Source organism: Pristis pectinata, chromosome 3, assembly GCF_009764475.1.
Source record: "Pristis pectinata isolate sPriPec2 chromosome 3, sPriPec2.1.pri, whole genome shotgun sequence".
In the NCBI taxonomy this organism is placed as follows: domain Eukaryota; kingdom Metazoa; phylum Chordata; class Chondrichthyes; order Rhinopristiformes; family Pristidae; genus Pristis; species Pristis pectinata.
Window position 1 is genome coordinate 79269061 of NC_067407.1, and position 27800 is coordinate 79296860.

At 44.8% G+C, this 27800-nt stretch overlaps 1 protein-coding gene across 3 annotated transcripts in view; it reads left to right on the top strand.

Annotated features, from left to right (window-relative positions):
* The first annotated feature begins 904 nt into the window (after positions 1–904).
* The window catches only part of sash1a (SAM and SH3 domain containing 1a), a 107577-nt gene continuing 80681 nt past the window's right edge, over positions 905–27800 (top strand). For 2 of the 3 annotated variants that reach the window (XM_052012444.1, XM_052012445.1), the window contains exon 1: positions 905–1757. In XM_052012444.1, the coding sequence (XP_051868404.1) occupies positions 1284–1757 (474 nt within the window). In that variant the 5' untranslated portion in view covers positions 905–1283. Of the gene's footprint in view, positions 1758–27073; positions 27559–27800 lie in introns of those variants that run through there. The other variant, XM_052012448.1, reaches the window with a different exon arrangement.

Here is a 27800-nt window from a genome sequence, read left to right on the forward strand (position 1 = left end):
TGCTGAGGGTGTTGATTGTGGTACAGTCGTCAGTAAACATCTCCATTCCTGATTTTAAGTTGGAATGAAGGTCATTGATGAATAAAGGAGCTGAAGATGTTTGGGCCTCAACCACCTCCCTGAGGAATTCCTGCAATGATATCCTGGGGCTTTGATGAATGACCTCCAACAACCACAACCATCTTCCCTTGTCCAAGGTCTGACAAGGGCTGTTAGACTGTTTGCCCTTGGGTTCCAATTGACCTTGCTTTGACCAGGACCCCTCGATGTGACACATGGTCAAATGCTGCCTTGATGCTAAGGGCAGGCACTGGCCCCTGACAGCTGGAACTCAGCTCACTGCTCCAGCCTTGTGACAAAGTCGGGGGTCGAGCGGTCCTGGCGAAGCCCAAACCTGGGGCATTGGTGCGGTGCAAGTGCCGACACGCAGCACTGTTCGTGATGACACCTCACTTGACGAGGCTGATGACTGGCAGGAGATGAGCGGCGGCGCAGGACTGGGTTTGGCCGCGGCGGGGCGGGGTTTGGTCGCCTGCCGTTTTGCAGCCCGCCCACTGGAGGTCGCTGTTGGCGCCATATCGCCGCCTGGCGGCGCCCGGGGCGCCTGCAAGCCGGAGCGCCGGTCGGGAGCCTCGGAGCCGGGAAGGGCGAGAGAGACTGAGCCACCGGGCTAGTCCCGGGCACTGACAGTCGGTGGCAGCGCCGGCACCCAGGCTCGCCCACGACGCGGCGGCTGTGCTCGGTCGGTTGGCGCCTGGAGGAGCGGTGTCTGCGGTTGTGGGACCATCCGCCGGCAGCTGTCGGAGGGAGAGGAGAGGGGCGGGGCGGGGGGTGTGAGCAATGGACCTTGAGAAAATCTGCGGGAACCGCTGGGAGGGAGGGAGTTAGTGAGCGGGGGGCCGGACTCGACCCGCCTGTGGCCACCACCTCGCACTTTACCTCGGCTGTAGCTTTCGATCCTCACCCCCAACCCAAACTGGACCCTCAGTCCTCATTTCTGTCCCATTCCCAACCCTGGTCCAATCTTGATCCCGTCCACAGCAATCCCAATCCCAGCCCCAGTTTCGTTCCTCATCCCAAACCCTGTCCCAAATTTCAGTCCTCACCTCAAGCCTATCCCCAATTTCGTTCCTCATCCTCACCCTTGACAAGCACAAAACCGTCACACTTCCAATCCCATTCCCGATCCTAATCCCGGTTGTAATTGTGTTCCGAACCTTTAATCTCAGTTCCAGTCCTTAACCCATCCCAGGTCATTTGTTACTGAATCCCCCTTTGCCTCAATGGGTACTAATATCGTGCTGGAGTGGCTGAAGAGCCTGAAGTTGGCTCAGTACGGTGAATCCTTCTTGGACAACGGCTACGATGACCTGGAGGTCTGTAAACAGATTGGGGAGCCAGATCTGGACGCTATTGGGGTTGAGAGTCCCGGGCACCGTCATCTCATCAAAGCGGCTGTAGCCCGGCTCCGTGAGGAGGAGGAAACTGGCGCGGTAGTCTACTTCACTTTGGAGCCGTGGGCTGGAGCCCTTTGCCAGCCCTACATTTACGCCAAGCTGAAGGAATGCCAGCCTAGGCTCAGGACCCTGCTGTGGAAGAGAACACGAGGAGCCAGTAGGGAAATGCAGAATGCCATGGGATCAAAAAGGAGAGCAGGCCATAAGAAGAGGGTAATTTATTCCAAACTCATGTTGAAGATCAAAGAAAAGCGGCGGCGGAGCGGCAGTTATTTGCGGAAACTTCCTTATTACAACAAGGTGGGTGATGAGGTGGGAAAGGAGTCTTAAGTGACTTATGTTTTGTGAGGATATCTGCGGGTGCCAACATAACAAGTGCAACGGAGTAAAATGGTGGTTACCTCAAAAGGTGGACTGATCAGTGAAGGTTGTTATAAGGTGGTGAGAGTGTTTTTATCTTTTTACATGGGCTGTAGAATGGGATGTACATTTAGAGGGGCGTGACCCCGTGGAGAGATGGCTGTAATGTGTCGAGCAGCCACATAAGGATATTCTGAAATGTACTCACAATGAGCAAACGGGAGTTACGGTTCTGTGGGAATTTGGCTGTTCTTCAAACGATACAGGAGTCTGTGAGGTACTTCTACATAATAATGTACAAATTTGTCTTGCATTTGAAGTTCTGTGGACATTTGTAGGAAATACAGGAGATTGTCCAGCAATTGACTGTAATACAATACAAAAGGAACATATGGGTAGATCCAGCCAGATAGAAATACATAATACTGCTCAGCAATTAAATGTACACAGAATATAGGGATGCAATGAGTTCTGTATAGCAAGATATGAAATAGGAGCAGCGCTAGCCCATTTGGCCCTTCAAGCTTGCTCTACTAGTTGTTAAGATCATATAAAATGGTTCTGTTGCCTCAGCGCTTTCCCATATCCCATGTCTCTTGCTTCTCTTAAAGTCTAGAAATCTATCCATCTGTGTTTTGAATGAACATGACTGGTGAGCCTCCACGGCTCTCCAATCCTCCAGGTTCACCTCTCTTTGAGAGAGGAAATCTCACTCCTGAATGGCCTACCCCTCAATTCTCAAACTGGGCCCTCTGGTCTGAGACTCCTCGGTCATCTTGCCTGTAAAACCCTGTAAGAATTTTGTATGTTTGAACTGATAAATGGAAGCATCCAAGTATTTGAGCATACGGAGGAATCAACTCTATGTTTAAGTTCCAGATGGGTAGATAACAGACCTTCAGGTATGAGGTTTATGTGGTGTTTTGACTAAGTGTTCAGTATACACTGATGATGCCAGCAGAGACTTGAGACACTGGGATCTTTTTGATTGAAATAGAGAACACTTAGAGGAACTTCAGTGGAAGTTTTATTTTGAAGGGTGTGGGAAGAATGGCTGAGGTGCCAGTGATGAGACCTTGAGAGTAAAGAGAGTAAAACAGATGAGAGAAAAGTGCACTCTGAGTTGATGGAGTGCAAAATTTTAAGCTACAGGGGGAGGTTGTTTGCATGGATTAATGTTTGAAGCAGGGCACGATACACTGATTGGGAGAGCATTGGATTAGTTCTAGGCTGCTCCAGAAAAGAACTGGCATGGACACTCGGAAATGGGACTAGCAGAATAATGTTTCGGCATAGACTAGAAGGGCCAAATGGCCTGTTTTCTGTGCTGTAGTTTTCTATGGTTCTATGGTAAATGAATGGCTTTCCATTCTACAAATCTCTATAATTCCACTGGGATATATTTTGACATCAGCCACATATTCGTGTTTTGTTAAGTATTTAATTCCCATAGGGATATATTGCCAAACACTTTTTTCTGCAGAGTTTACATGTTTTGGGCTATATATCTCTCTAAAGAACTCAAATAATACAGATTTAGATTGACTGCAGTTTAGTGGGGTTGGTCATTGCTATAAACCTGAAGGGAAAAGCACAATCATGCTCTCAATTGACATACTCTTGATAAAATCTGGACAGACATCACAAGGGGAAAGCCAGGAACTAGGAGCCATTGAGAATCTATCCCTAAATGTAAATGAATTCCAAGCATTTCAATCGTATTTTTAGGGGCAAAGGTGCTGACAAATCTCCGGGTGTTAAATATACTGGAAGTGAGAGAAAAAAAATCATTGACATTATTCCAGGCTCAGTATATTCTTCACATAGCTTGTCCCAGAGAACCTGACTCCTTTCGTCCAGGTTGTTTCAGGAAAGCGTCAACAAAATGTTTCCCTCATTTTGCCTGACAAGTGATGTATTTGTTGTTTTATAATTATGATATTCCACCCTGGCCATTTTGGTAACGGTGCAGAATATGGAGGTGCTTTACAGTGAATTGTGCAGGAAAGGTGGCTGAAGGTTATAATTGCTGGCGGTTTAAAAATAGTCAAACTTGTGCAGTGCTCAGCACCACGGCACCTGATGGGCACGATTTTTTTTTATTCTGCAAATGCTTCATCTTTCAAACATGCTCAATATTCTGGAGATCACGATCCTATGTCAATCATGGAAATTGGCAATTTTTGCTCAGCTGGCCCTGTTACCTAGGTAACCCTTCCCTTGCAGCATATTATGTGTGCCTGACAACCAGTTTGACAGTGAATTGGAAATTGAAAGTGACCCCTTGTTACACCGAAGCCAGGGAAAGTTGGCAGAGCGCTAAAATGATTGGCATTTGAAGGAACACTGTGCATTGTGTTAAAGAAAGTGCTTTCAATTATTTCTTTTTATTGTGGGCCAGCATAATTGTTTTAATTCTACTTGCAAATAAATTTTAAAAAAATCATTTGAATGAACATGGCAGGCATTTCAAAGACACTCACCACGGAACCTCTGAAGATACAAAGTTCAAGGGAGCACAATAGATTCCGAAAGCATGATTAAAATTAAATTATATAACAGCATAATCTAAGGAAGATAATGTGACAGTGTGAAGGTATCTTCTGACAGCATTTTGTCTAATTTTAAAAAACCAACACCCTGAGGGAGGTAATGTTCAGGTTTCAAAGAGTCCTCCAGAGACAGAATTTGGAAATCATACGGTGTCAGCTGAAAAAGCATAACATAGGCACAAAAGTAAAATACTGCAGGGGCTGGAAGTCTGAAATAAGAATTGGAAGTGCATGAATGCTCAGCAGGTTAGCAGTGTCTGTAGAGAGAGAAGCAATGTTAATGCTTCAGGTCTACAATCTTTCAATCGGGATTGAAACTATGGAAATGCGAACCATATCCCCTCAGGGTGTTAATGTGGATATGTTGCAGTATCTTCTGAAAGTGATTATGTAGTCATTTAATAAGATAAGATACATATCTTTATTAGTCACAATGTACGTCGAAAACACAGTGAAATGCATCTTTTGCGTAGGGTGTTCTGGGGGCAGCCCGCAAAGTGTCGCCACGCTTCCGGCACCAACATAGCATGCCCACACTTCCTAATCCCTACGTCTTTGGAATGTGGGAGGAAACCGGAGCACCTGGAAGGAAACCCACAGACATGGATTTGGCAGTACCCTCCTGGAAAATAATGTGGAAATATTGCAGTTCCTCCTGAGGGATCGGGTAGAAATCTCCCACCATCTGCTGGGGTGATGAGGAGATGATGCAGAATTGCTTGAGAAAGGTTATGTGGTAATGAAATAACGTGAAAATATAGCCATATTTTCTGGGAGGAAGGCTGCGTAAATAATAGAGAACATATAGAAATGTTGTACTTCTCTGACTGTAATGCAGAAATAATACAATATCTCCTGAGAAAGTTTGAGTGTAAGCGTGATAAGTTCGGTGAAGGATCAAGTAGAAATAATACACTGGCTCTTGAGAGGTAACCTTGAAGTAATACAGTATTCCTTTTGTTAAAGTGAAAGTTATGGAGTAGCTCCTGTGAGAAAATATGGAAATAATACTTTCTCTTGAGAGATATGGCATGAAAATATGAAAGAGATCATATGTGACAAATGTGCCTGTCATATAGTCTGGAGATATTGCAATATTTCCTGCAGGTTAAATGAGGGAGTACGACTGTATCTCCTAACAGATCTAATGTTGTAAAGGATACAGTATCTGCCAAGAGATAATGTAGGAATGTTGCAGTATCTCCTGAGAAGTAATTTGGAAATGCCGTAGTACCACCTGAGAAAGATAATGTGATGTGACATCCTGGGAATCCATGTGAAATATTGTGAGATCACACGAGAGAGAGAGAGTGAAAAATGTTCAGCATCTCAGGAGGGGGATAATGCTGAACTGTTACAGTATCTCCTGAGACAGATAGTGTTATACAACTCCTTTCTGAAAGAGATGATGTGGAATTGATAGTATCCCTGAGAGATGATGTGGAAATAGTACAGTTTCCCCTGAGAATATTCACATGCAAATGTGACAATACGTGAGATGAGAGATCATGTCGAAAGTGATACGATGTCTCTTGGGGAAATTATATTGAAGTATTAAAATACTTGGAGTCACCTGGAGATATTATAGCGAGAATTGTGGCAATTCTTCTGGTGTTACATGGAAATCATACAAGCTCTTAAGAGAGATGTGGCAATGTTGCACCATTTCCAGAGAGATCATCAGGAAATTGTACAGAACATTCTGAGAGCCATGGGGTCAAAATGTGATGGCGAAGTCTCCTCACTAGGATTCCATGATGAGATCCATCAACTTTCATCACCCTCTTTATTGCATTAATAACAACTATTTCTTACAAGTACAAAATTCAACTGGGAATTCAGTGTGTTCAAGAAGTTTTCTGCCCCATGTAAGTGGGCAAAAACTTCAGTCTGTGTCTTTGTTCGTGATGATGCCAGGCCAAATGTCTCAAGCCACTTCTGTTATTTTTAGACTCCTCCAGATAGCCAAAGATCTCGAGTGAGCTCGAATGTAAGGTATGTAGGAACAAAACAGTCTGATTCTGCAAAGTATTTTGTGGTTTCCACAGACCTTGCTGTAATCTAAAATCTTCTTCTTTTTTTGCTGACATGATTTTTTTTCCCCAAAAATATACTTTATTCATTGTATATACAGTTAATACAGTTGGGATGTGTCATCATCTACATTCATGATAAAAGCAATTCAACACATTCCCTTACAGTGCGTCAACACCACGAATGTTTCCTGCTTCAACACTGCATCAGTGAAGCGCTTGAGAGGCTTTTACACTGGGCTCAGCCCCTCAGTACCCAGTAGTAGCAGGACCCCAGACTGTGATAGTTGCTCACATGAAATACTTCAGTGGATTCACTTGCATGATTGATTTGATTTCTTTTTGCTGGATGTTGCTTTCCAGGACCCACCTCCTCCACTCCTCCTTTCTCTGGTGACAGGATTAACAATTCCAGAAGTAGCAGTTCAGACCTCCCCATTGCTGTCAAAGGTCAGACAACAGTTTCTCCTTTGCCTTGCAACTGTGATGTCCTCAAGCTGGTTCAGCAGCCAATCAAACTGGGGAATTCTCTCAAACAGCAAACCAGGAAGCAATCAACTTTGTAAATATTCTGCAGAGTTCCAGATAAATATTAGAACATGCGGTCAAAGCAGAAGCTCAAATATTTTTTTTAAACGTTAACATTTATTTATCGTACATTAATGTCCCTTGTATTTTGGAACATTTATGGAAGGAAATATTTATCTTAGGATGGCAAGGTGGTGCAGCAGTTTCTGTGCGGCTCGCAACTCCAGGGACCCAGGTTCCATCCTGATCTCGGGCGCTGTCTGTGTGGAGTTTGCATGTTTGCCCTGTGACTGCCTGGGTTTCCCCCGGGTGCTCCGGTTTGCTCCCATATCCCAAAGATGTGCTTGTCGATTAATGCGCTACTGTAAATAGCCCCTAGTATAGATAGGTGGGGTAGAATTAGGGGGAGATTTATGGGCTAGTGAGAGAGAATAGATTACTGAGAAATAGAACAGTATAGCACAGGAACACGTTCTTACGCCCACATTGTTGTGCTGAACTAGTTAAGCTAATGACACCTAATCCCTTCTGCCTGCACGTGGTCCATATCCCTCCATTCTCTGCAGATTCATGTGCCCCTTAAATGCCTCTATTGTATCTCCCTCCACTACCACCCCTGACATCGCATTCCAGGCACCTATCAGTCTCTGTGAAAAACAAAACCTGCCCTGCACATCTCCTTTGAACTTTCTCCCTCTCATCTTCAATGCATGCCCTCTGGTATTAGACATCTGAACACTGGGAAAAAGATACTGGCTGTCTACTCTCTCCATGCCTCTCATAATCTTATAAACTTCTATCAGGTCTCCCCTCAGCCTCTGCTCGGGAAGTAACAGGAAATGTAGGGGAGTGGATTGGTTGGATGCCTCTGAGAGTGGGCTGAATGGCCTCTTCTATCACGAGAAAACATGAGGAAATTATCCCAAAAAATATTTTTTTGGCTAAGTGTTTTGCAAAATAAGAATACACTGTGGGAAATACAAGTTACTGAGGCTTTCAAGGATGTTTGTAGCAAAGTTGCTTCTTAGATACCAGAAATTCATGTTAGTTCAAGTGTTTTTAGCTTGACTGCAATGGGAAAGGATCCAAAGAGTGCAGCCTGCGAGATTGCTCTGGTTGACTGAGAGCACCTGGAATTCCTGCAGTACAACACACATGAGTGGGAATCTAGAAGCTGATCATCTTCATGGAGTAATGATGATGAACACTGGTTGTTTTACCAAGTGTGCTGTGGAAACTGGCCAAGATGGAAACATGACAACATCGCCTTGGAGAAATGATGCATAAATTGTGGCCGTAATTCCTGTGAGAGAGAATGTAGAAATGATAGATTATCTCCTGCAAAAGGGAACATAGTGGGGGGCAGCATCACACTGAACGTGGCCCAAGCCTTGTGTGTGCTTCCCATGAGGTGCCTGCAGCTTCATTTAACTTCTGAGACTGTACAGCTCCCTAAATCCTCGGCCAGACTCCTGCAGCCATCCCATGAGGCGGCTCATCTGATCAGGAGGACTTTTCCACTCTTCCCAAATGTCTCTGATGAAACAGTTGACATACATTGAAATAATTTTGAAAACTTAAAACCAATATTCATTTAAAAGTGCACACAATTTGTGGACAGTCACTAACAAGCATTAACATCGATTAAAGGTTTTAAAGAAAGCAAACCACTCGGCTTCACTTACCTTCTCTGCACTGGTTGACTATTTTATTCCAACTCGATGGTGAGTCCGGAAACAGAGTGAAAAGCCAGATGTGCCCACATCTGTCTTCCATGCAGCAGTGCAAGGATGCAGAAGTAGGGAAGACCCTGACTCGTCCACTGGATCCGGCCGGGTAGTCAGCAGTCAGTGTGACCTACCCCAATAGGAAGGTAGTTCCTGGGAAATATTGTGCAGTTGCCTACAAGAGAGAGAATGTAGAAGTGTGACACCCTCTCCGAGGAAGGAGTGTATTGAAACATGACTCTCTCTTGTCGGAGATGTTATTCGGTTGAAAGTAAGACAGAATCACCTGGTAAAGTCCAAGTGCAAATATGATGGTGTGTCCAGCAAGAGATGAAGTAGAATTGATACAGTGTCTGCTGGGAGATGAGCTGGAAGTATTGCTACATTGGAAGCTGGCTGATGTTACCTAAAGCCATTACAACAAGTACAATATTTCCTGGGAGTTGATTTGCAAATCATGAGAAGTTATACACAGAAATGCCACAGTAGGTTTGGTGAGGCATAACCCACAAAGTTATTCTTGAGAGAGGTAATATGAAGCGACAATAGGTCCTGGGAATATTGTGCAGGAAACAAGTTAAATGAATTAGTACGCTTCACCTCGCCCAAACAACTTGGCATTTTTGCAAGTCTCACAGCCACAGTTAACAGCTTGCATGCATTAGCAGATGTTCAGCTGTGGTGACCATATCGCCCAAGTGTATTGCAGGTCACAAAGCTGTTGGAAAGAAGCAGAGGAAGACCAGCATGCCAGTATGTGTTAACCTACATGGAACAGATAGTGTTGGCCGTCTTGGGAAGGGTCATCAACAAGGACATGCATTTAAGGTGAAAGGAGGAAAGTTTAAAGGAGATGCGGGGCAAGTTTTTTTATGCAGAGAGTATGGAATGCACTGGTAATTGGTTTATTATTGTCACATGTACCGAGGTAGTGAGAAACCAGCACATCTCCTGTCCCACCAGGGGCCCAAGCACCCTTAACCATTGCTGCACATCCATTAAAGATGCCTACTGATCCATCCACCGCCCACACTTTGGTAAATAAGACCACCAGGCTGTGCTCCTTCTCCCTACATACAAACAGAAATGTGAGGATCCACTACTGCCAGGAGTGCTGGTGGAAGCAAATAAGATAGTGGCATTTGAGAAGCTTTTAGATAGATATTTGAGCATAGATCATGTTCAGGTAGAATAGAATTAGTTAAATTTGGCATTGTGTTTGGCACAGATGTCATGGGCTGAAGGGCCTGTTCCTGTGTTGTGCTGTTCTATGTTCTCAGGTTATAGCCCCTGAGAGGAATCAGTGGTGAGGATGTCAGTATACCAAATCCTCCTCTCCTCACAGTTCTTTCTCATCCATTATTTTTCTGACTTGCAAACTAATACTTTTGCTTTCTCTTGTTCCGCAAGCACGAACAAATCCTTGACCCTTCTTCATTTCAGATACTGAATAATTAGAGCCTTCCTGATCTCTGTACAGCGCGGTGGCGCAGCGAGTAGAGCCACTGCCTCACAGTTGTAGCGACCCAGATTCAATCCTGACCTGCCGTGCTGTCTGTGTGGAGTTTGTACGTTCTCCCTGTGACCGAGTGGGTTTCTTCTGGTGCTGTGGTTTCCTCCCACATCCCAAAGATGTGTGGGGCAGGATCTCCACTGAAGATTTGAATGTGCCACCAATAGAAGGAGAATTGATGCACTGAAAACTCTGCCAGTAATCCTGGACTCAGTATCAAGGAGCTTGGAGGAGTCCAGCACCAACCTGACACAGGACATGCAGAGATCTTGGGGCTGATCTTTCCCAATGGGTGGTTATCCCCATGAGCCGTGTTGCACCATCAGAAGCCAAGTGTCAAAACCCTCAGTGCACCGGAACCATCAATGTGCTGCACTGGAAGCTCAAATTGCTGCCGTCATGATTGTGTATTCAATCCATATTGAATAGTGCTGTCCCGGTCATCATTGTGATCTTGCACCTTATTGTCTACCTGCACTGCACTTTCTCTGTAGCTGTGACACTTTACTCTGTACTGTTATTGTTTTTACCTGTACTATCTCGATGCATTCTGTACTAATTCAATGTAATTGCGCTGTGTAATGAATTGACCTGTACGATCAGTATGCAAGACAAGTTTTTCCCTCTACCTTGGTACAAGTGACAGTAATAAACCAATACCCATACAGGTGCCGAGGCACTGCTCTGGCAGAGTGCAAGAGGTTCCACGGAGCATGAACATGGCAAACTTAAGGTAACACCATTCCAGCTGAACTCCTGCCATTCCACCGCTGCCCTGTCAGCTCGGCCCAAGCACTGCTTAGGCTGAGAAGGTGCAGTCAGCAGTTCTTCCGGGCTCAGAACGGCTTGAGTCAAGCTCCACGGTCATCCCACTCGGAAGTCAGTAGCTTTCCAGCCACCTGCACTGCAGTTATGAAGAGGTACCTTCTAGGAGCATTGAAGGGAAGACAGTTTCTGGGACAATGCGCAGTGATGAGTATTTTGTTTTTATGTGCACTTTGAATATAATTGATTCAATAAAAACTGTTTCAAATGTACCACTTTTTTTATTTTTATGTTTGTTGGCACTTGGTGAACGGGGAGGTGCGGTTATATTCACTGGGATCACTGATAGTTAATTGATCATACAGAACAGGAGAGCATTCAATCCAAAGAATTTACGGAATTGAAACTATATTCGTATTGTATGTTTAACTATTGGGTTAGATATATGTTTACTCAATTTAGTAAGTGCAAAAGGGAGTGAGGCTCCTAAAATAGAAACTAATGAAAATCCTTGCACTGATTCATACTCAATGGTATACCCATTTGGGACATTGAATTATATCTAAATCTTGTGCCCAAAAATTAAATATCTGATATTAAATTGCCAGTAAATATAATCTAAGGTTAGGCAAAGCCAATGCCACCATCCTTTTTATTTTGTAAATATTTCTTACTTAACCTCAGGTTTTTATTCTGCCATATTTATGAAGAATTTTAGAATCAATAGTGTCAAAAAAAGATTTCAGGATGAAAGTTGGAATCGCCTGAAATAGATATAGAAATGTTGGTAAAATATTCATCTTAACCGCATTAATTCGGCCTGTCAATGATAGAGATAATGGGGACCATTTCGTAAATAATTCTTTAACGTGATCAATTAAAGGTAACAAGTTAACTTTAAACAGGTCCTTATGCTGGATCAGGATCGCTGACGATTAATTGATCATACAGAACAGGAGAGCGTTGCCTGTTTTGTGACCGGCTTTCCTTCTCTCTCTTTTCTCCACTTACTCCTCCTCGACCTCAACATCTCACCCTAACGCCCAATCTGGTTGGTTTTCTCCAGCAAGGTGGGGTGTGCTTCAGCTATTTCTGTGTGTGTAGGGAGCCTTTGGTGACGTCCTTGGTGCACTGATGTACTGCAAGGTGTTGATTACTTGTGGAGCAGTCTGCCTGAAAGCAGCCAGATGCAGTAGAGTCGGGAGCCATGGACAGCCTGACAGTCACAGTCAGTGCTCCGCCTCCCTATGTTGAGCTTGCAGCCACGTTTGTAGGTTTCAGCCCTGACCTCACCAGTGAAGGGGGGACATCTCAAGTACTGGTCCTCACTGAAGCTGAGGTAAGAGAATTGCTCATCTGTGGTATCGCCTCCTGCTGATTTCTTCTGACCCTTCCTCCTCTGTTCCCTGAGCAGCTTCTCCAGGTGTGTGCACGACCTCACTACGTACATTCCGATGTTGAACCGCGCCTGTTCTTTTCCCCACAACCTATGCACTGTACTTAAATCAAAACATTATATTAGCACCAGCTAGACCATTTCCCACAGATTATTCAACTTCAAACCGGTCTAAGAAACCTGCTGCAATGTCGAGAACAACCAGAAGGCTGTAGAACATTCCTTCCGTAAGGTGCTGCCTGACGGCTCCAGCAGCCCGGCTTCAATCCTGACTCCCTGCCACATGTGGAGTTTGCATGTTCTCTCCGTCACCCCGTGCATTTCCCCTGGGAGCTACAGTTTCTTCCCACATCCCGAGGAAGTGGGGGTTGGTAGGTCAATTGGCCACTGTAAATAGCCCTTACAAGAATGAGGGGTAACCATATTCAAACATATAAGATCCTGAGCAGATGACAGGGTAGATGTGATGTTTCCACTCATGGGAGAGTCATCAGCAAGGGGTCATTGTTACAAAATAAGGGGTTGATCACTTAAAACTGAGGTACGTAGAAATTCCTTCTATTGGGGAGTAGTGAATGTCTGGAATTATCTGCCCCCTGAGGGTGATGGAGGCCTGATCATAGAACATAGAACATTACAGCACAGTACAGGCCCTTCAGCCCACGATGCTGTGCTGATATTTTATCCTGCTCTAATATCTACCTCACCCTTCCCTCCCACATAGCCCTCCATTTCTTTATCATTAGACCATTAGATATATTTAAGATGAAAGAGAAATATTTGGAAGATCAAGGAACTGAGGGCCGTGTGGAACTTGCACAGAAGAGGAGTTGAGGCCAGGGTAGATCGGCCATGATCATATTGAATGGTGGGGCAGGCTGGAGGGGCCAGGTGGCCTACTCCTGCTCCTATCTCCTTGTGTTCTACTGTGGTAGAATCTGGGGAGCTGATGAGACTGTGAGGAGAATAGTTTGCGGGGGGAAATTGTTGGGGAAATGGGATCGCTGTATGACCCAGCACAGATACAATGAGCTGAATGGCCTCCTGTGTTATAAAAAAATAGGGAACGTGGAAATAACACAGAGGAGGGAATTCATTTTATTCAATGTGTTCAACTGCCCAGGGTTAGGACATTATGTGGAGTGTATTTTCAACAATGTCAAATCAGTGGAGACACAAGATGCTGCAGCTGCTGGAATCTGAGCAACAAACAATCTGCTGGAAGAACTCAGCAGGTCAAGGAGCATCTGTGCGAGGAAAGGAATTGTCAACAGTTTGGGTCGAAACCCTGCATCAGGACAGTCAAATCAGTGTTGGAGTCTGACTGATGTCATGGTTTGGTTGCTTGGACGCCTCTGTAGTCAGTAGGTGTGAAAATGCTAATGCCTTAAGCAAGGTGTCATTTGACGCGGTTCCCATCAGAGGCATACTCACACATCTGAGTCTATCTTCAAGAATTAGGAGGCCAAGTTACATCTGACAATCATGTGGGAGAGGGCCCTGTACCCTCCCCTCCCATTCCCAACACCCCCAAGATGTGAATCAGGGCTCACAGCCTCGAAGGATAAGATATCTTTGTTAGTCACACGTACATCGAAACACACAGTGAAATGCATCTTTTTGCATTAAGTGTTCTGGGGGCAGCCCGCAAGTGTCGCCACGCTTCTGGCGCCAACGTAGCATGCCCACGACTTCCTAACCCGTATGTCTTTGGAATGTGGGAGGAAGCCGGAGCACCCGGAGGAAACCCACGCAGATACGGGAAGAACATACAAACTTCTTACAGACAGCGGCCGGGACTGAACCCGGGTTGCTGGCGCTGTAATAGCGTTACACTAACTGCTACACTACAGTACCTGCCCGACAGAGTATGCCATTGAGAAATATCTTCACTTGGAGGGTGGTGAACCTGTGGAACTCTCTACCACAGAAAACTGTGGAAACCAGTTCATTAAATATGTTCAAGAAGAAGGTGGATATATTTCTTTATGCTAAGGGGCAGTGAGGGGGGAGGTGTAAAGGAAATGAGAAGAAAACAGAAACAGGGTTGTAAAGAGGACGATCTTCCACAATGATGTTGAATGGCGGAGCAGGTCCAAAGAGCCAAATGGTTTACTCCTGCTCCTATTTCACGTGTCTCAATGCGATGTGCCAGATGTCCTAAAATCGTAAAGTGGAAATCATACCGTGTTACCTACCAAATAATCTGGAAATATTACAGAATCTCCTGCAAGTTTGTGTTCAAATGTTATTGTACTCTCTCAGAAAGAAAAGATGGAAATACTGTGGTAACTCCCTGAGATTTTATGGAGTTGGTACAGTATCTGCAGACATAATGTGTAAAGAGTATCACAGATTCAGGTAATACAGAACATGACTATTTTACCAGGAAAATTCTGTGTGTAACTGTGACTGTATCTCCAAGGGGAGGTGATGTGCAAATATGACATATAATCCAAGAGAGAAAGAGGGGGAGTAGAAATGTAACAGTATCTCTGGGGTGAGATAATGTACGGTTGTAAAGATGGCTTGCATGTGTGAGAGTAACTCCTGTGATTGACAATGTGCATATGTGGCAGTCCCTCCTGAGAGAGAGTTCTGAAGGTGACAGTAGTTACTGGGAGGGAGAATGCTGAAATCTGGCTGCATCTCCTTGGAGAGGTAATGTATAAATGTGATCACCTATCCCAGGAGAAAGTATGCAAATCTGACAGTATCTTGTGTGAGAGATAACATGTAAATGTGACAGTAAATCCAAGGAGAGATAATGGTGCAATTGACAAGATTTCACAATGAAGTTAATGCAAAAATGTATCATTATCCAATGGGCAAATAAAGACTAAATGTGATTATTTCTACCGGAAACAATAGTGTAAGCGTGATACTATCTTGTGGAGGAGAAAATGTGTACAATGTGTAAATGTGACAGTCTCTTGGGAGAGAGGATGTGTGAATCTGACAGTGTCTCCAGGAAAAGAGAATGTGTGAATGTGACAGTGTCTCATGGGCCAGAGAATGTGTGAATGTGACAGTGTCTCCAGGAACAGAGAATGTGTAAATGTGACTTTCTGTCAAAGAAGCAACTGTGCAAATGTGACAGTGTGTCGTGGGAGAGTGAATGTGTAAATGTGATATTGTGTCATGGGAGATAGAATTTTACATACAGTCATGGAGTCATGTAGCACAAAAGCAGACCCTTTCATTCACCATGTCAATACCTATCATCAACTATGCATGGACATTGGACCTAGTGCTGGTAAATGGGATTAAAATCTTCTGTGCCTTGGCAAACCAAGTACTTGTCTAAATTGTTCTCAAACGTTGTGAGAGTATTTGCTCCATCACCTTCTCAGGCAGTATGTTCCAGACTACAACCACCCTCTGGGTGGAAAAAATTCTTCCTTGGATCCCCTCTAACCCTCTCCCCCCTTCCCTAAACCTATGTCCTCGAGTTTTTTGACACTCTGATATGAGGAAAAGCTTCTTACTTTTTACCCTGTCTACACCCCTCATAATTTTATATACCTCAGTTGAGCCTCCCATCAACCTTCTCTGCTCCAAGAAAAATAACACAGCCTCTCCAGTCTCTCCTCATAACTGATACATCCCATCCCAGGCAACATCCTGCTGAATCTCACTTGCACCTTCTCCAGTGCAATAATATTCTTCCTATAATGTGATGACCAAAACAGCATACAGTTTACCAAGCCAATGTTTTATAAAGTCGCACCATAACACCCCTACTCTTATTTTCAGTGCCCTGGCTTGCACACTATCTTATCTATTACCAAGCTCCCTCTCTTCCTCAATGTTCTCTGGAGCCCTACCATTCGTGGTGTATGTTATATCCCTATTAGTTCTCCCAACAACTTGCACCAATCAGGATTAAATTCCATCTGCCATTGCTCTGTCCATTTTACCATCTGATCAAAATCTTGTAAGACTATTTTCAACAATGCCACCTATTTTTGTGTCATCTGCAAACTTAATAATCATACCTCCAATATTCATACCCAAATCAATAATGTATATGACAAACAACAAGAGTCCCAGCACCAATCCAAGTGGCTTCCAGTCACAAAAGCAAGTCTCCACCATCGCCCTCTGCCTCCTAGCACCATGCCAATTTTGGATCCAATTTGCCTTGGATTCCAGGGTTCTAATCTTTTGGACCCGTGTCCCACGTAGGACCTTATCAAATGGCTGTTTAAGTCCAAGTAGACTACATTAACTGCACTACCTTCATCAACATATTTTGTTACCTTTTCCAAAAATTCAGTCAAATTGGTCTCCCCTTAACAAAGCCATACTGACTATCTTTGATTAATCCCTGCCTTTTCAAGTGTATATTATTCTTATCCTTTTTCCAGTAACATCTCTGCCATCGACATCAGACTCACAGGCTTATCTCTTATAGGTTAAAGAGCAGAGGAGAGACCTAACTCTCTGAATTCATGCTGGAGGACCTCATCACTCTCATCTACATCGTAATCTTCTGGATCATCTGATCCAGAAGGTTAGGGCACATGGGATCCATGGTGGATTGGTTGTTTGGATTCAGAATTAGGCTGCCCATAGAAGACAGAGTGTTGTGGTGGAAGGCTGTTATTCTTGCTGTGGTCCACGATGGCCACACTTGCAGTAAGTGCTTGAGGCTGGAGGAACTTCGGCTCAGAATTGACGAGCTGCAGTTGCAGCTTCAAACACTGCGCAGCATCAGCGAGGGGGAGAGTTATGTAGATATTGTACATCAGGAAACGGTCACCCCCCTTAGAGCAGGTACTTCTGGAGTCCAGGAAGTAGATAGAAGGGTGACTGTCAGGGGAGGGAAAAGGAAAAAGAAAACAAACAGGCAGATAGAGCAGAGGACCCCGGAAGCTGTTCCCCTCAGTAACAGGTTTTCCGCTTTGGAAGCTGTCAAGGGAGATGACCTGCCGGGGCCTAGCAGCAGTAGCCAGGTCTATGGCACTGGGACCGGTCCTGCTGCTCAGAAGGGAAAGAAGGAGAAGAGGAAGGCAGTAGTGATAGGGGACTCGATAGGGAAACAGATAGGAGGTTCTGTGGCAGTGAGCATGAATCCCGGATGGTATGTTGCCTCTCAGGTGCCAGGGTCCACTGATCGGGTCCACAGGATTCTAGAGTGGGAGGGAGAACAGCCAGAAGTCGTGGTTCATGTTGGTACCAATGACATAGGTAGGAAGAGGGATGAGGTCCTGAAAAGTGAGTTTAGGGAGCTAGGCAGAAGGCTGAAGAACAGGACCTCAAGGGTAGCAATCTCGGGATTGCTGCCAGTGCCACGCGATAGTGAAGGTAGGAATAGGAGGAGATGGCAGATAAATGTGTGGCTGAGAAGTTTGTGCAGGAGGGAGGGTTTTAGATTTTTGGATTATTGGGATCTCTTCTGGGAAAAGTGGGACCTGTACAGAGAGGACAGGTTACACCCAAACCTGAGGGGGGCCAATATCCTTGCAGCCAGGTTTGCTAGGGTGGTTCAGGAGGGTTTAAACTTGATTACGAGGGGGAAGGGAACCGGAGGAGTAGGTCAGAGGAAGAAGGGGATGGGGAAAAGTCAGATCTGACAGGTAGAGAGGCTTTGAGGAAGGAGAAGCAGAGTACAGGCTATAAAAGTAGTAAGGTGGATGGGCTAAAGTGCATTTACTTAAATGCAAGAAGTATCAGGAATAAGGGAGATGAACTGAGAGCTTGGATAAGTACATGGGACTACGATATTGTGGCTAATACAGAGACATGGCTGACATCAGGGCAAGAATGGATATTGAATATTCCTGGTTTTCAGTGTTTTGAAAGGGATAGGGAGGGGGGGGAGAAGAGGAGGAGGGGTGGTGATACTGGTCAGGGACACTGTTACAGCTGCAGAAAGGGTGGATAATGTAGAAGGATCCTCTCTAGAGTCAATATGGGTGGAAGTTAGGAACAAGAAAGGAGCAGTTACCCTCCTGGGAGGATTCTATAGGCCCCCTGGTAGCAGCAGGGATGCTGAGGAGCAGATTGGGAGGCAGTTTTTGGAAAGATGCAAAAGTAACAGTGTTATTATAATGGGAGACTTGAACTTTCCAAATATTGATTGGCACCTACTTAGTGCCAAAGGTTTAGATGGGGCGCAGTTTGTTAAGTGTGTCCAGGGAGGATTCCTGACACAGTATGTTGACAGGCCAACTAGAGGGAATGCCATATTAGATCTAGTTTTAGGTAATGAACCGGGACAGGTGACAGATCTATCGGTGGGTGAGCATTTGGGGGACAGTGACCATTGCTCCATAACCTTTAGAATTGTAATGGACAGGGATAGGAGCAAAGAGGACAGGAAGATATTTAATTGGGGAAAGGCGAATTATGATGCTCTAAGGTGAGAACTTGGGAATGTAAATTGGGATGACATTTTTGAAGGGAAATGTACTATGGAGATGTGGTCGATGTTCAGAGATCTTTTGCAGGATGTTAGGGATAAATTTGTCCCAGTGAGGCAGAGAAGGAGTGACAGGGTGAAGGAACCATGGGTGACGAGAGAGGTGGAACAACTAGTTAGGAAGAAGAGGGCAGCATACATAAGGTGTAAGCAGCAAGGATCAGACAGGGCTCGTGAGGAATATAGAGTAGCAAGGAGGGAACTTAATAAGGGGCTGAGGAGAGCGAGAAGGGGACATGAAAAGGCTTTGGCGAGTAGGGTCAAGGAGAATCCCAAGGTTTTTTACTCGTACGTGAAGAGCAGAAGGATGGCTAGAGTAAAGGTAGGTCTGATTAAAGACAAAGGTGGGAGGATGTGCCTGGAAGCTGTGGAAGTGGATGAAGTTCTCAATGAATACTTCTCTTCAATGTTCACCAAGGAGAGGGGTCTCGATGATGCTGAGGACAGCGTTGGTAAGAGTAATATTCTAGAGTATGTAGCTATCAAGAGAGAGGATGTGTTGGAGCTGTTAGAAAATATTAGGACAGATAAGTCCCCAGGGCCTGACGGAATATTCCCCAGGCTGCTTCGTGAAGCGAGGGAGTAGATTGCTGAACTGTTGGCTAGGATCTTTGAGTCCTCGTTGTCCATGGGGATGGTACTGGAGGGTTGGAGGGTGGCGAATGTTGTCCCCTTATTCAAAAAAGGTAGTAGGGATAGTCCAGGGAATTACAGACCAGTGAGCCTTACGTCTGTGGTGGGTAAGCTGTCAGAAAGGATTCTAAGAGATAGGATCTATGATCATTTAGAGAATCATGGACTGATTAGGGACAGCCAGCATAGTTTTGTGAAGGGAAGATCTTGCCTCACAAGCCTGATAGGGTGCTTTGAGGAGGTGACCAGGCAGATTGATGAGGCTAGTGCAGTGGATGTGGTCTACATGGATTTTAGTAAGGTGTTTGATAAGGTTCCGCATGGTAGACTTCTTCAGAAGGTCAGAGGCCAAGGGATCCAGGGATGCTTGGCCGTGTGGATTCAGAATTGGCTTGCCTGTAGAAAGCAGAGGGTTGTGGTGGAGAGAGTGCATTCGGATTGGAGGGCTGTGACTAGTGGTGTCCCACAGGGATCGGTTCTGGGACCTCTACTTTTTGTGATATTTATTAATGACTTAGATGAGGGGGTGGAAGGGTGGGTTAGCAAGTTTGCAGATGACACAAAGATCGGTGGTATTGTGGATAGTGTGGAGGGCTGTCGAAGCTTACAGAGGGATATTGATAGGATGCAGAGCTGGGCTGACAAATGGCAGACGGAGTTCAATCCAGAGAGGTGTGAGGTAGTACACTTTGGAAGGACAAACTCCAAGGCGGAGTACAAGGTAAATGGCAGGATTCTGGGCAGTGTAGAGGAGCAGAGGGATCTGGGGGTTCATATCCACAGATCACTGAAAGTCGCCTCACAGGTAGATAGGGTAGTTAAGAAAGCTTATGGGATGTTAGCTTTCATAAGTCGTGGGATCAAGTACAAGAGCCATGAAGTAATGATGCAGCTTTACAAAACTCTGGTTAAACCACACTTAGAGTACTGTGTCCAGTTCTGGTCGCCTCATTATAGGAAGGAGGTGGAGGTGTTGGAAAGGGTGCAGAGGAGATTTACCAGGATGCTGCCTGGATTAGAGAGTATGGATTATGAGGAAAGACTAAAGGAACTAGGGCTTTACTCATTGGAGAGAAGGAGGATGAAGGGAGACATGATAGAGGTATACAAGACATTAAGAGGAATAGATAGAGTGGACAGCCAGCGCCTCTTTCCCAGGGCACCAATGCTCAAAACAAGAGGACATGGCTTTAAGGTAATGGGTGGGAAGTTCAAGGGAGATATCAAAGGGAGGTTTTTCAAGGGAGATATCAAAGGTGGTTGGTGCATGGAATGCGCTGTCTGGGGTGGTGGTGGAGGCTGATACGTTGGTCAAGTTCAAGAGATTGTTAGATAAGCATATGGAGGAATTTAAGATAGAGGGATATGGGGGAGGAAGGGGTTAGATAGTCTAAGGTGTGGTTTGAAGGGTGGCGCAACGTGGTGGGCCGAAGGGCCTGTATTGTGCTGTATTGTTCTGGCTGGAGGTCCGTGACCAGTGGTATTCCACAGGGATTGGTGCTGGGACTTCTGTTGTTTGTGATATAAATATAAATGACTTGGATGAAAAAGTAGATGGGTGGATTAGTAAGTTTGCAGACAACACAAAGATTAGTGAAGTTGTGGGCAGTGCGGAGGGCTATTAAAGGATGCAGCAGGATATAGATCAGTTATAGATATGGGCAGAGAAATGGCGGATGGAATTTGATCCGAACAAGAGTGAGGTGTTGCCTTTTGGGAGATCAAATGTAAGAGGAAAGTATACAGTTAATGGCAGGACCTTTAAAAGCATTGACATGCAGAAGGATCTTGGGATCCAAATCCATAGCTCCCTGAAAGTGGCCACGCAAGTAGATAGGGTGGTAAAGAAGGCATATGGCATGCCTGCCTTCACTGGTCGGGGCACTGAGTACAAGAGTAAGGAAGTCGTGTTGCTGCTACGTAAAACCTTGGTTAGGCCGCACTTAGAGTATTAAGTGCAGTTCTGGTTGCCCAATTACGTGAGGCTTCGGAGAGGGTGCAGAAGAGGTTTACCAGGATGCTGCCTGGATTAGATGGTATGAGCTATAAGGTGAGGTTGGACAAACTTGGGTTGTTTTCTCTGGAGCATCGGAAGCTGAGGGGAGACTTGATAGAAGTTTATAAAGTTATGAGAGGCATAGATATGGTAGACAGTCAGAATCTTTTTCCCAGGGTAGAAATGTCAAATACTAGAGGGCATGCATTTAATGTAAGAGGGGGAAAGTTTAAAAGAGATGTGTGGGGCAAGTTTGATACCCAGAGAGTGGTGGTGGAAGCAGATATAATACTGGCATTTAAGAGGCTGTTAGACACATGAATATGCAGGGATAGAGGGATGTGGATCATGTACAGGCAGAAGGGATTTACTTTAATTTGGTAGCATGTTCAGTGCAGACATTCTGGGCCAAAGGCTCTGTACCCGTGCTGTACTGTTCTATGTACCAATGTGGACCACCACCTCTGGCTGTTTAACCTCCTCTACATCTGCTCTGTTACATCCTTGACTCTGGCACGACGGAGATACATAATCTCCAGGAATCTTGTTTGCCACAGGGACACCTGTCTGCTCCCCTTCAAGTGAATCGCCCTATGGCTAGCACTCCTCTTTCCCCTCCCCTGCAGAACCCCATGTGCGGCCACAAACTTGCTTTTCACTGAGAGGCCAACCACTCAACAGAGTACACCTCTTTGAAAGGGGGAGGGCCACCAGGGGCTCCTGAACTACCTGCTGGACCTACTGCTGCTCTTCGGTCACCCGTTACCTTTCTGCTTCTGCAGCCAATAATGTTGGGGTGGCCAGCCTAATATCCACAACGTCCTCATCGCAAATAGCGAATAGCTCCATTGCAAGTCAGTCCGCAGCTACACAATGTGGTCAGTCAGGAGCTGCAGCTGGTCACATTCCCCTATACACGTGCTTGTCAGAGACACGAGATGTGTACCTGATTTCCCGCATAGCACAGGTGCACCATACCACAGAGCCCATTACCATTGAATTACCTTAGTACTCTAAATTAAAAGGAATAACTAATTATACTTGGAGCTTTATACCATACTAAGTGTACCCATCGACAATCTGAAGTACCTACCTTTACTTAGAGGATTAAAGCAGTTAAGAAAGATGGAAATACTCACCAGTTACAACTGACCAATCACCCTCCTTGCTGAAGAACCCTCACTCAACAAACATTGCACTTTGAGTTTGTTGCACTGCGCGACAGCTGATTTATTTTATATAAAGCATGATGTACATTCTTTGCTCGGCTTCTGGTTCTGTCCTACACCAAAAGACCAGTCAGCTGAAATTGATTAATCTCATTTGACAAGGTTACAGTGTGTAAATGTAACAGTGTCTCGTGGGAGAGAGAATATGCAAAATGTAACAGTGTCTCCAGGAAGTGTGTGTGTGTAAATGTGACAGTATCTCATGGGAATGGGAATGTGTAAATGTGACCATGTCTCTGGAAAGTGTGAATGTGTAAAAATGACAATGGCTCCAGGAAGTGTGAATGTGTAATTCCAGAAGTATTTCCCGGGAGAGGTGCTGTGTATATAGGACTAACTTCTGCCAAGGAACTGTTCAATTGTAACACTCTCTTATGGGAGAAAGAATTGTACATATCGTAATATCTCCTGGTAGAGATTTCGCCCAAATATTGGAGTATTCCCTGGGGTGGTAATGTGCGAATATGAGAGTATCCCTTGATTGGATTAATGTGGAAATGTCATGTTGTTCCTCGGTTGTGTGTATGTGAGAGTATCTCTGTCTCAGAGAATAGGTCAACAACCAATATCCCTCACAAACCCACAGATTCCCGTAGATAGCTCTGGATACACTTCCTCCCACCCTTGCTCCACTTCATTCTCCCAGTTTCTTCAGCTCTGTCGCATCAGTTCTGATGTTGACACTTTTGACATCACTCTTCAACCTTGTTCCTTATCAGTAATTCCCCTCCACCATAATTAACAGGATTGTGAACTGCACCTGTTCTTTTCTCCACACTTCTGCTTTCACAAGGTTGTACCGCTGTTGGGTCAGATCAAATTCTGACCAAATATCCATCTCAAAAGATAATTTAACATTACCCCACTCTCAGAGATACTGTCACATTTCCACGCTAGATTCCTCAAAAGAACAGTGTGTCAATCCTACATCTTCCAAGAAATATAGTTTCATCCACTATTATGTCTCAGGTGATACCGTCACATTGTTTCTAACACACAGGCAAGTGGGATGCTTTATGGTGTTGCCTACGTCATCAAGGTAGAAGGCTGCCAGAGAGACTCCCCTCTCATTAACGATATTTAATAAAATTTAAAATGGAACAATTCAAAGTTGGCTGAGAAGAATCAAACGCTTTACATTGATTGGACAGGTTTGAAACTGCTCCATCTTTTGTGTGTTGTTTAAAGTTAGAAATTTGTAATATTTTTCAAATTTCTGAAATTTTACATTTAAACCGAAGGTTTTTGTTATTTAAATTGTTCCTGTGGTAAAATAATGAAGCAATTATGTTGGAAATTTGAACAGAATCTCACAATTCAACTGGCAGTATTCATGGTTTTCTGATAAAATGACTTGTTAATTTGAAGAAATTGGTGTTTGAGTTTTCAGGATGCACCCCTCCCTCCCCAGGAACAGAAGAGGGTCTCAGTAGTGGAATCCTGTAACACAAGCCATGCACCAACAGCCTGCCCTCTTGAATCAATGCCTCCTTGTCTTCAGTCTTGCATGTCACAGGCTCTTATTACTGTTGAATGATAATAATTAGCCAGAACTATTGGGAGAATGTGCTGCTCTTCTTTAAGTCATGTCATGGAATCTCTTTATATCCATCTGAGAGGGCAGATGGGGCTTCAGATTGGTCCAAAGACAACTCTACCAATGGTGCAGTACTCCAAAATTCACTCGGTGTGTCAGGAAAAGTTGTGGAGTGTGACTCAGACCTGCCTGCCTTCAGTGTAAGCATTGCGGCAGGCTCTCCTTTAACATGCAGTAAACCTCTATCCAGTTTGACCCTGACCAGTGCAACAGATGTCCGCGTTGGATACCTGGAAGGAGCCTCAACCAGTAAAGGTTGAGGATTGTAGTCAGCGTCACTGTCACCTTGGAGACACAGACTGCAGATGCTGGAATCTGCAGCAAGCTTCACCATGATGGCTTAACAGGCATCAAGTCAGCTAACAGAAAGGCAGATAATCGCCACCTTAATGAAGCACAGAAGAGATGATAATTCTCCTGCAATGTTGGTTGAGATCTGTAGATTACCTGGACTGGATGCCTAATAAATTTGGCAACCTATTCTCCCATCTTAGCTTTCCTCCTTCCTCTTCTTCCTCCTATGGTGGAGCTATATAGTGAATGATCCTCCTGTAGTTATTTGAAGAAACCATGGTATGATCACATCCATAGCAATAGCAGCTGCACCTGAAAATTTGGACATAAGATTGAGGAGTACCCATTTTCTCCCCGACTCTCTCCCCCCCTCAAACCCCCCCCCCCCCACACACACACACAATTGCAGGATCTAGACGAGCACTTGAATCACCAAAGCATATGGGCCAAATGCGGATAAGTGGGGTTAGTATAGATAACAACAGTAGTTGGCATGGACATGGTGGGCTGAAGGGCCTGTTTCTGTGCTGTAAGATTTGCACATCAGTTTTTTAGATGTGGGGAATTTTGTGCTTCACCTGGAAGGTTTAGCACTGGATATAAAAGTTGGAAAACATGCACTAATGTGCATAACCTGCTTATGCCACATATCCTTCCAGTCACTTGAATTCATTTGCATCCAGATTAAGTGGGAAGTTCTAAACCTGTACTTTTCCATGTTACAGTGCTGCCACCTTAGATCTTTATTTTTGTTGAAACAACATGTTTCTGTTCTGCTCTCTTCTGTGATTTGTCAGAAACAATATTCCTGAAGCCTGTGGAGAATGGATGTGATTAATCTCAGCCTGGGCAGCTGAAATGGTCTCCATTAATAGACAGTGTGAGAGCAAAAATTCATTCTCAGGATATGGATGTTGCCTGCAAAGAAAACGTGTATCACTCATCCCTCCATGCTGTTGATGGTCTCTGATGCTAAGTTGCTGCCTTGTGCCACTGCAGTCCGTATGGTAAAGACCCTCTCACAAGGTGTCCTGGCACCTGATCAGTGTGGTAAGTATCCGAGTTCCCCAGAGGACCAAATAGCCATGTGCCCAAATTTTCTCAGCTGAACACACAGGAGGAATACTAACAACCACGGCTAATGAAGAACTGGGAAACTTATCAGGCGATTCTCAGATCTTGGGGGCAGTAGAGATCTTAAAGGGACATGCACAGTGGAGGAGAAATAAAGAACTTGCAGTGATATAGTATCATGACCTGAGGACGGCCAAGAACAGTGAACAACCTATGAGTTAATGTAGTCACTGCTGTAATGTAGGGAACAGCATAGTCCTATGAGCAGCTGTGTGATTAGGTCGTAGGATTAAAATGGACGGGAGAAATCTGGAGGGTTATGGACTGGGTGCAGGTCAATGGGACTAGCGGAATAAAGATTCGGCACGGACTAGAAGGGCCAAATGGCCTGTTTTCTATGCTGTAGTGTTCTATGGTCCTATAAATATGGATAAGATGCAAGCAAGAACCCACTTGATCTTGTTCAAGATAATGCCGAGGCATCTTTTGCATCCACCCGAGGACTCAGATTTAATATCTCATCTGATCGGGCAGCATATCAAACAGTGCAGCACCGACTCAGTACTACACAGGGTGTTGATCATGATTGTGTTCAAGTCCCTGGAGCTGATCTTGAACCTACAATCCTTTAACTCAGAGGCAAGGGAGCTGCCACTGAGGCACAGCTGACTCCTTAATAAGTTTGCAGTGGCAGCTGAACATACAGGACAGAGCCAGAGAAAGACACATTGTATGGAAAAAAATTTAAAGGAGCATTTGATTGATAGTTGGGTGAATGGCTGATTGAGGGCAAAGTTTTTTTTAAACCCTCGTTTTTGCTCCTGTACTTTATCGCAGCTATATTGCACTGCATTGCAGACTGAGTGTGCAACATTTTAATGTAAAACGCCAACATTTCAATCTTATGCACCAACCAGTAACATTACTTTCAGTACATCTTACAGGACAAGCTTAGTGGTCAAAATGTGAAATGTGCTGACACATGAAGTGGCTAGGATTGGCAAAGATGTATTGGCAAACTAGTTAAGCATAAGAGGGAGGTAAATGTACTATTTCTGGTCTCTTCATTGTCCCTGATTTTAATCGTTCCTCCATTGACAGCTGTATCCTCAGCTGCTGAGATCCTGAGGTGTGGAATTTCTTCCCAGACCATTCTGCCTCTCTAATTCTTTTGTGATGCTGCTTCATTAACCATACCAATTGCCCTAGTGCGTCTGTATGTGCCTCAATGTGTTTGTTACCTCTCAGTGAAGTGGCTTGAGGTGGTTTGGCGTGTTAAAGATGCTACGTAAGTAGTTGCCATTGATAGAAATGTAATAAAGGCAGGAGAGGGGTCTTGGATTGCACATACACAGTGGGGCTGAGTGGTGTATTTCTGAGCTGTAAGTGTTACCTAATCCTACGAAGTCAAATAATGGAGCTGTTATAAGTTTGTAGAGACTTTGAGTGTAATTGTAGGGAGAGAGAGAGAGAGAGACTGAAAGAAGCTGCGGTCTTGAATAGAATTTCTTTTGTATAATTAGGCGTGGAGCCTTTTTCGCTGCAGGGTTGGGAGGTGAGCTTTTCGCCGTCACAGTGTCAGCTTTCAGCTGCAGGTTGTTGATAGCGACAGCTCCTGTCGCGTTGCGAGGGACTGGGGTGGAAGTGACATTGGCCCCAGAAAAGGAAGGGTGTTCTGGAAAGGGAAGGGCGAGATAGCCAAAAGTGTGCGCGCAGTCAGAGGCACACTTTGCCGGGAGAAAGAAAACACACATCAGGAAGAACAAGAGTTATTTTGAGAGCGATTGGATTGTGGATCATTCTGGACTTGTTTCTGCTGTTGAGAATTAATCCCTCTTCGGTGGCCTATCTGGAATCGCATGAAATGGATCTCTAACCCAGTCCTGAAGGGAGTGCAGGTGCACACACTACATTCTGCTGCTCACAAGAGAACTAACTCCACATTCAACAGTGTCTTTCCACTTTTGCTGTCACATGGTAAGTCTGCCTCGAGTAAGGCGAAAGCCTGCCTGTTCGACTGGCTGTAAATCTTCAAAACACTGCCCGGCAAACCCCATCAGTTTACTTTTCGTGTTCTACTTTATTCTTGCCATATGTTCTTCAAACGTGCTTTGCATTTGTCTTGTTTTGTTTCTTGTCGGTTAATTTCAGGTGCAGTTGGAGTTTAACCTTGAAGTGGCCCTGCCTGTTTATTCAATTTTGAGAGTGAAACAATGAGG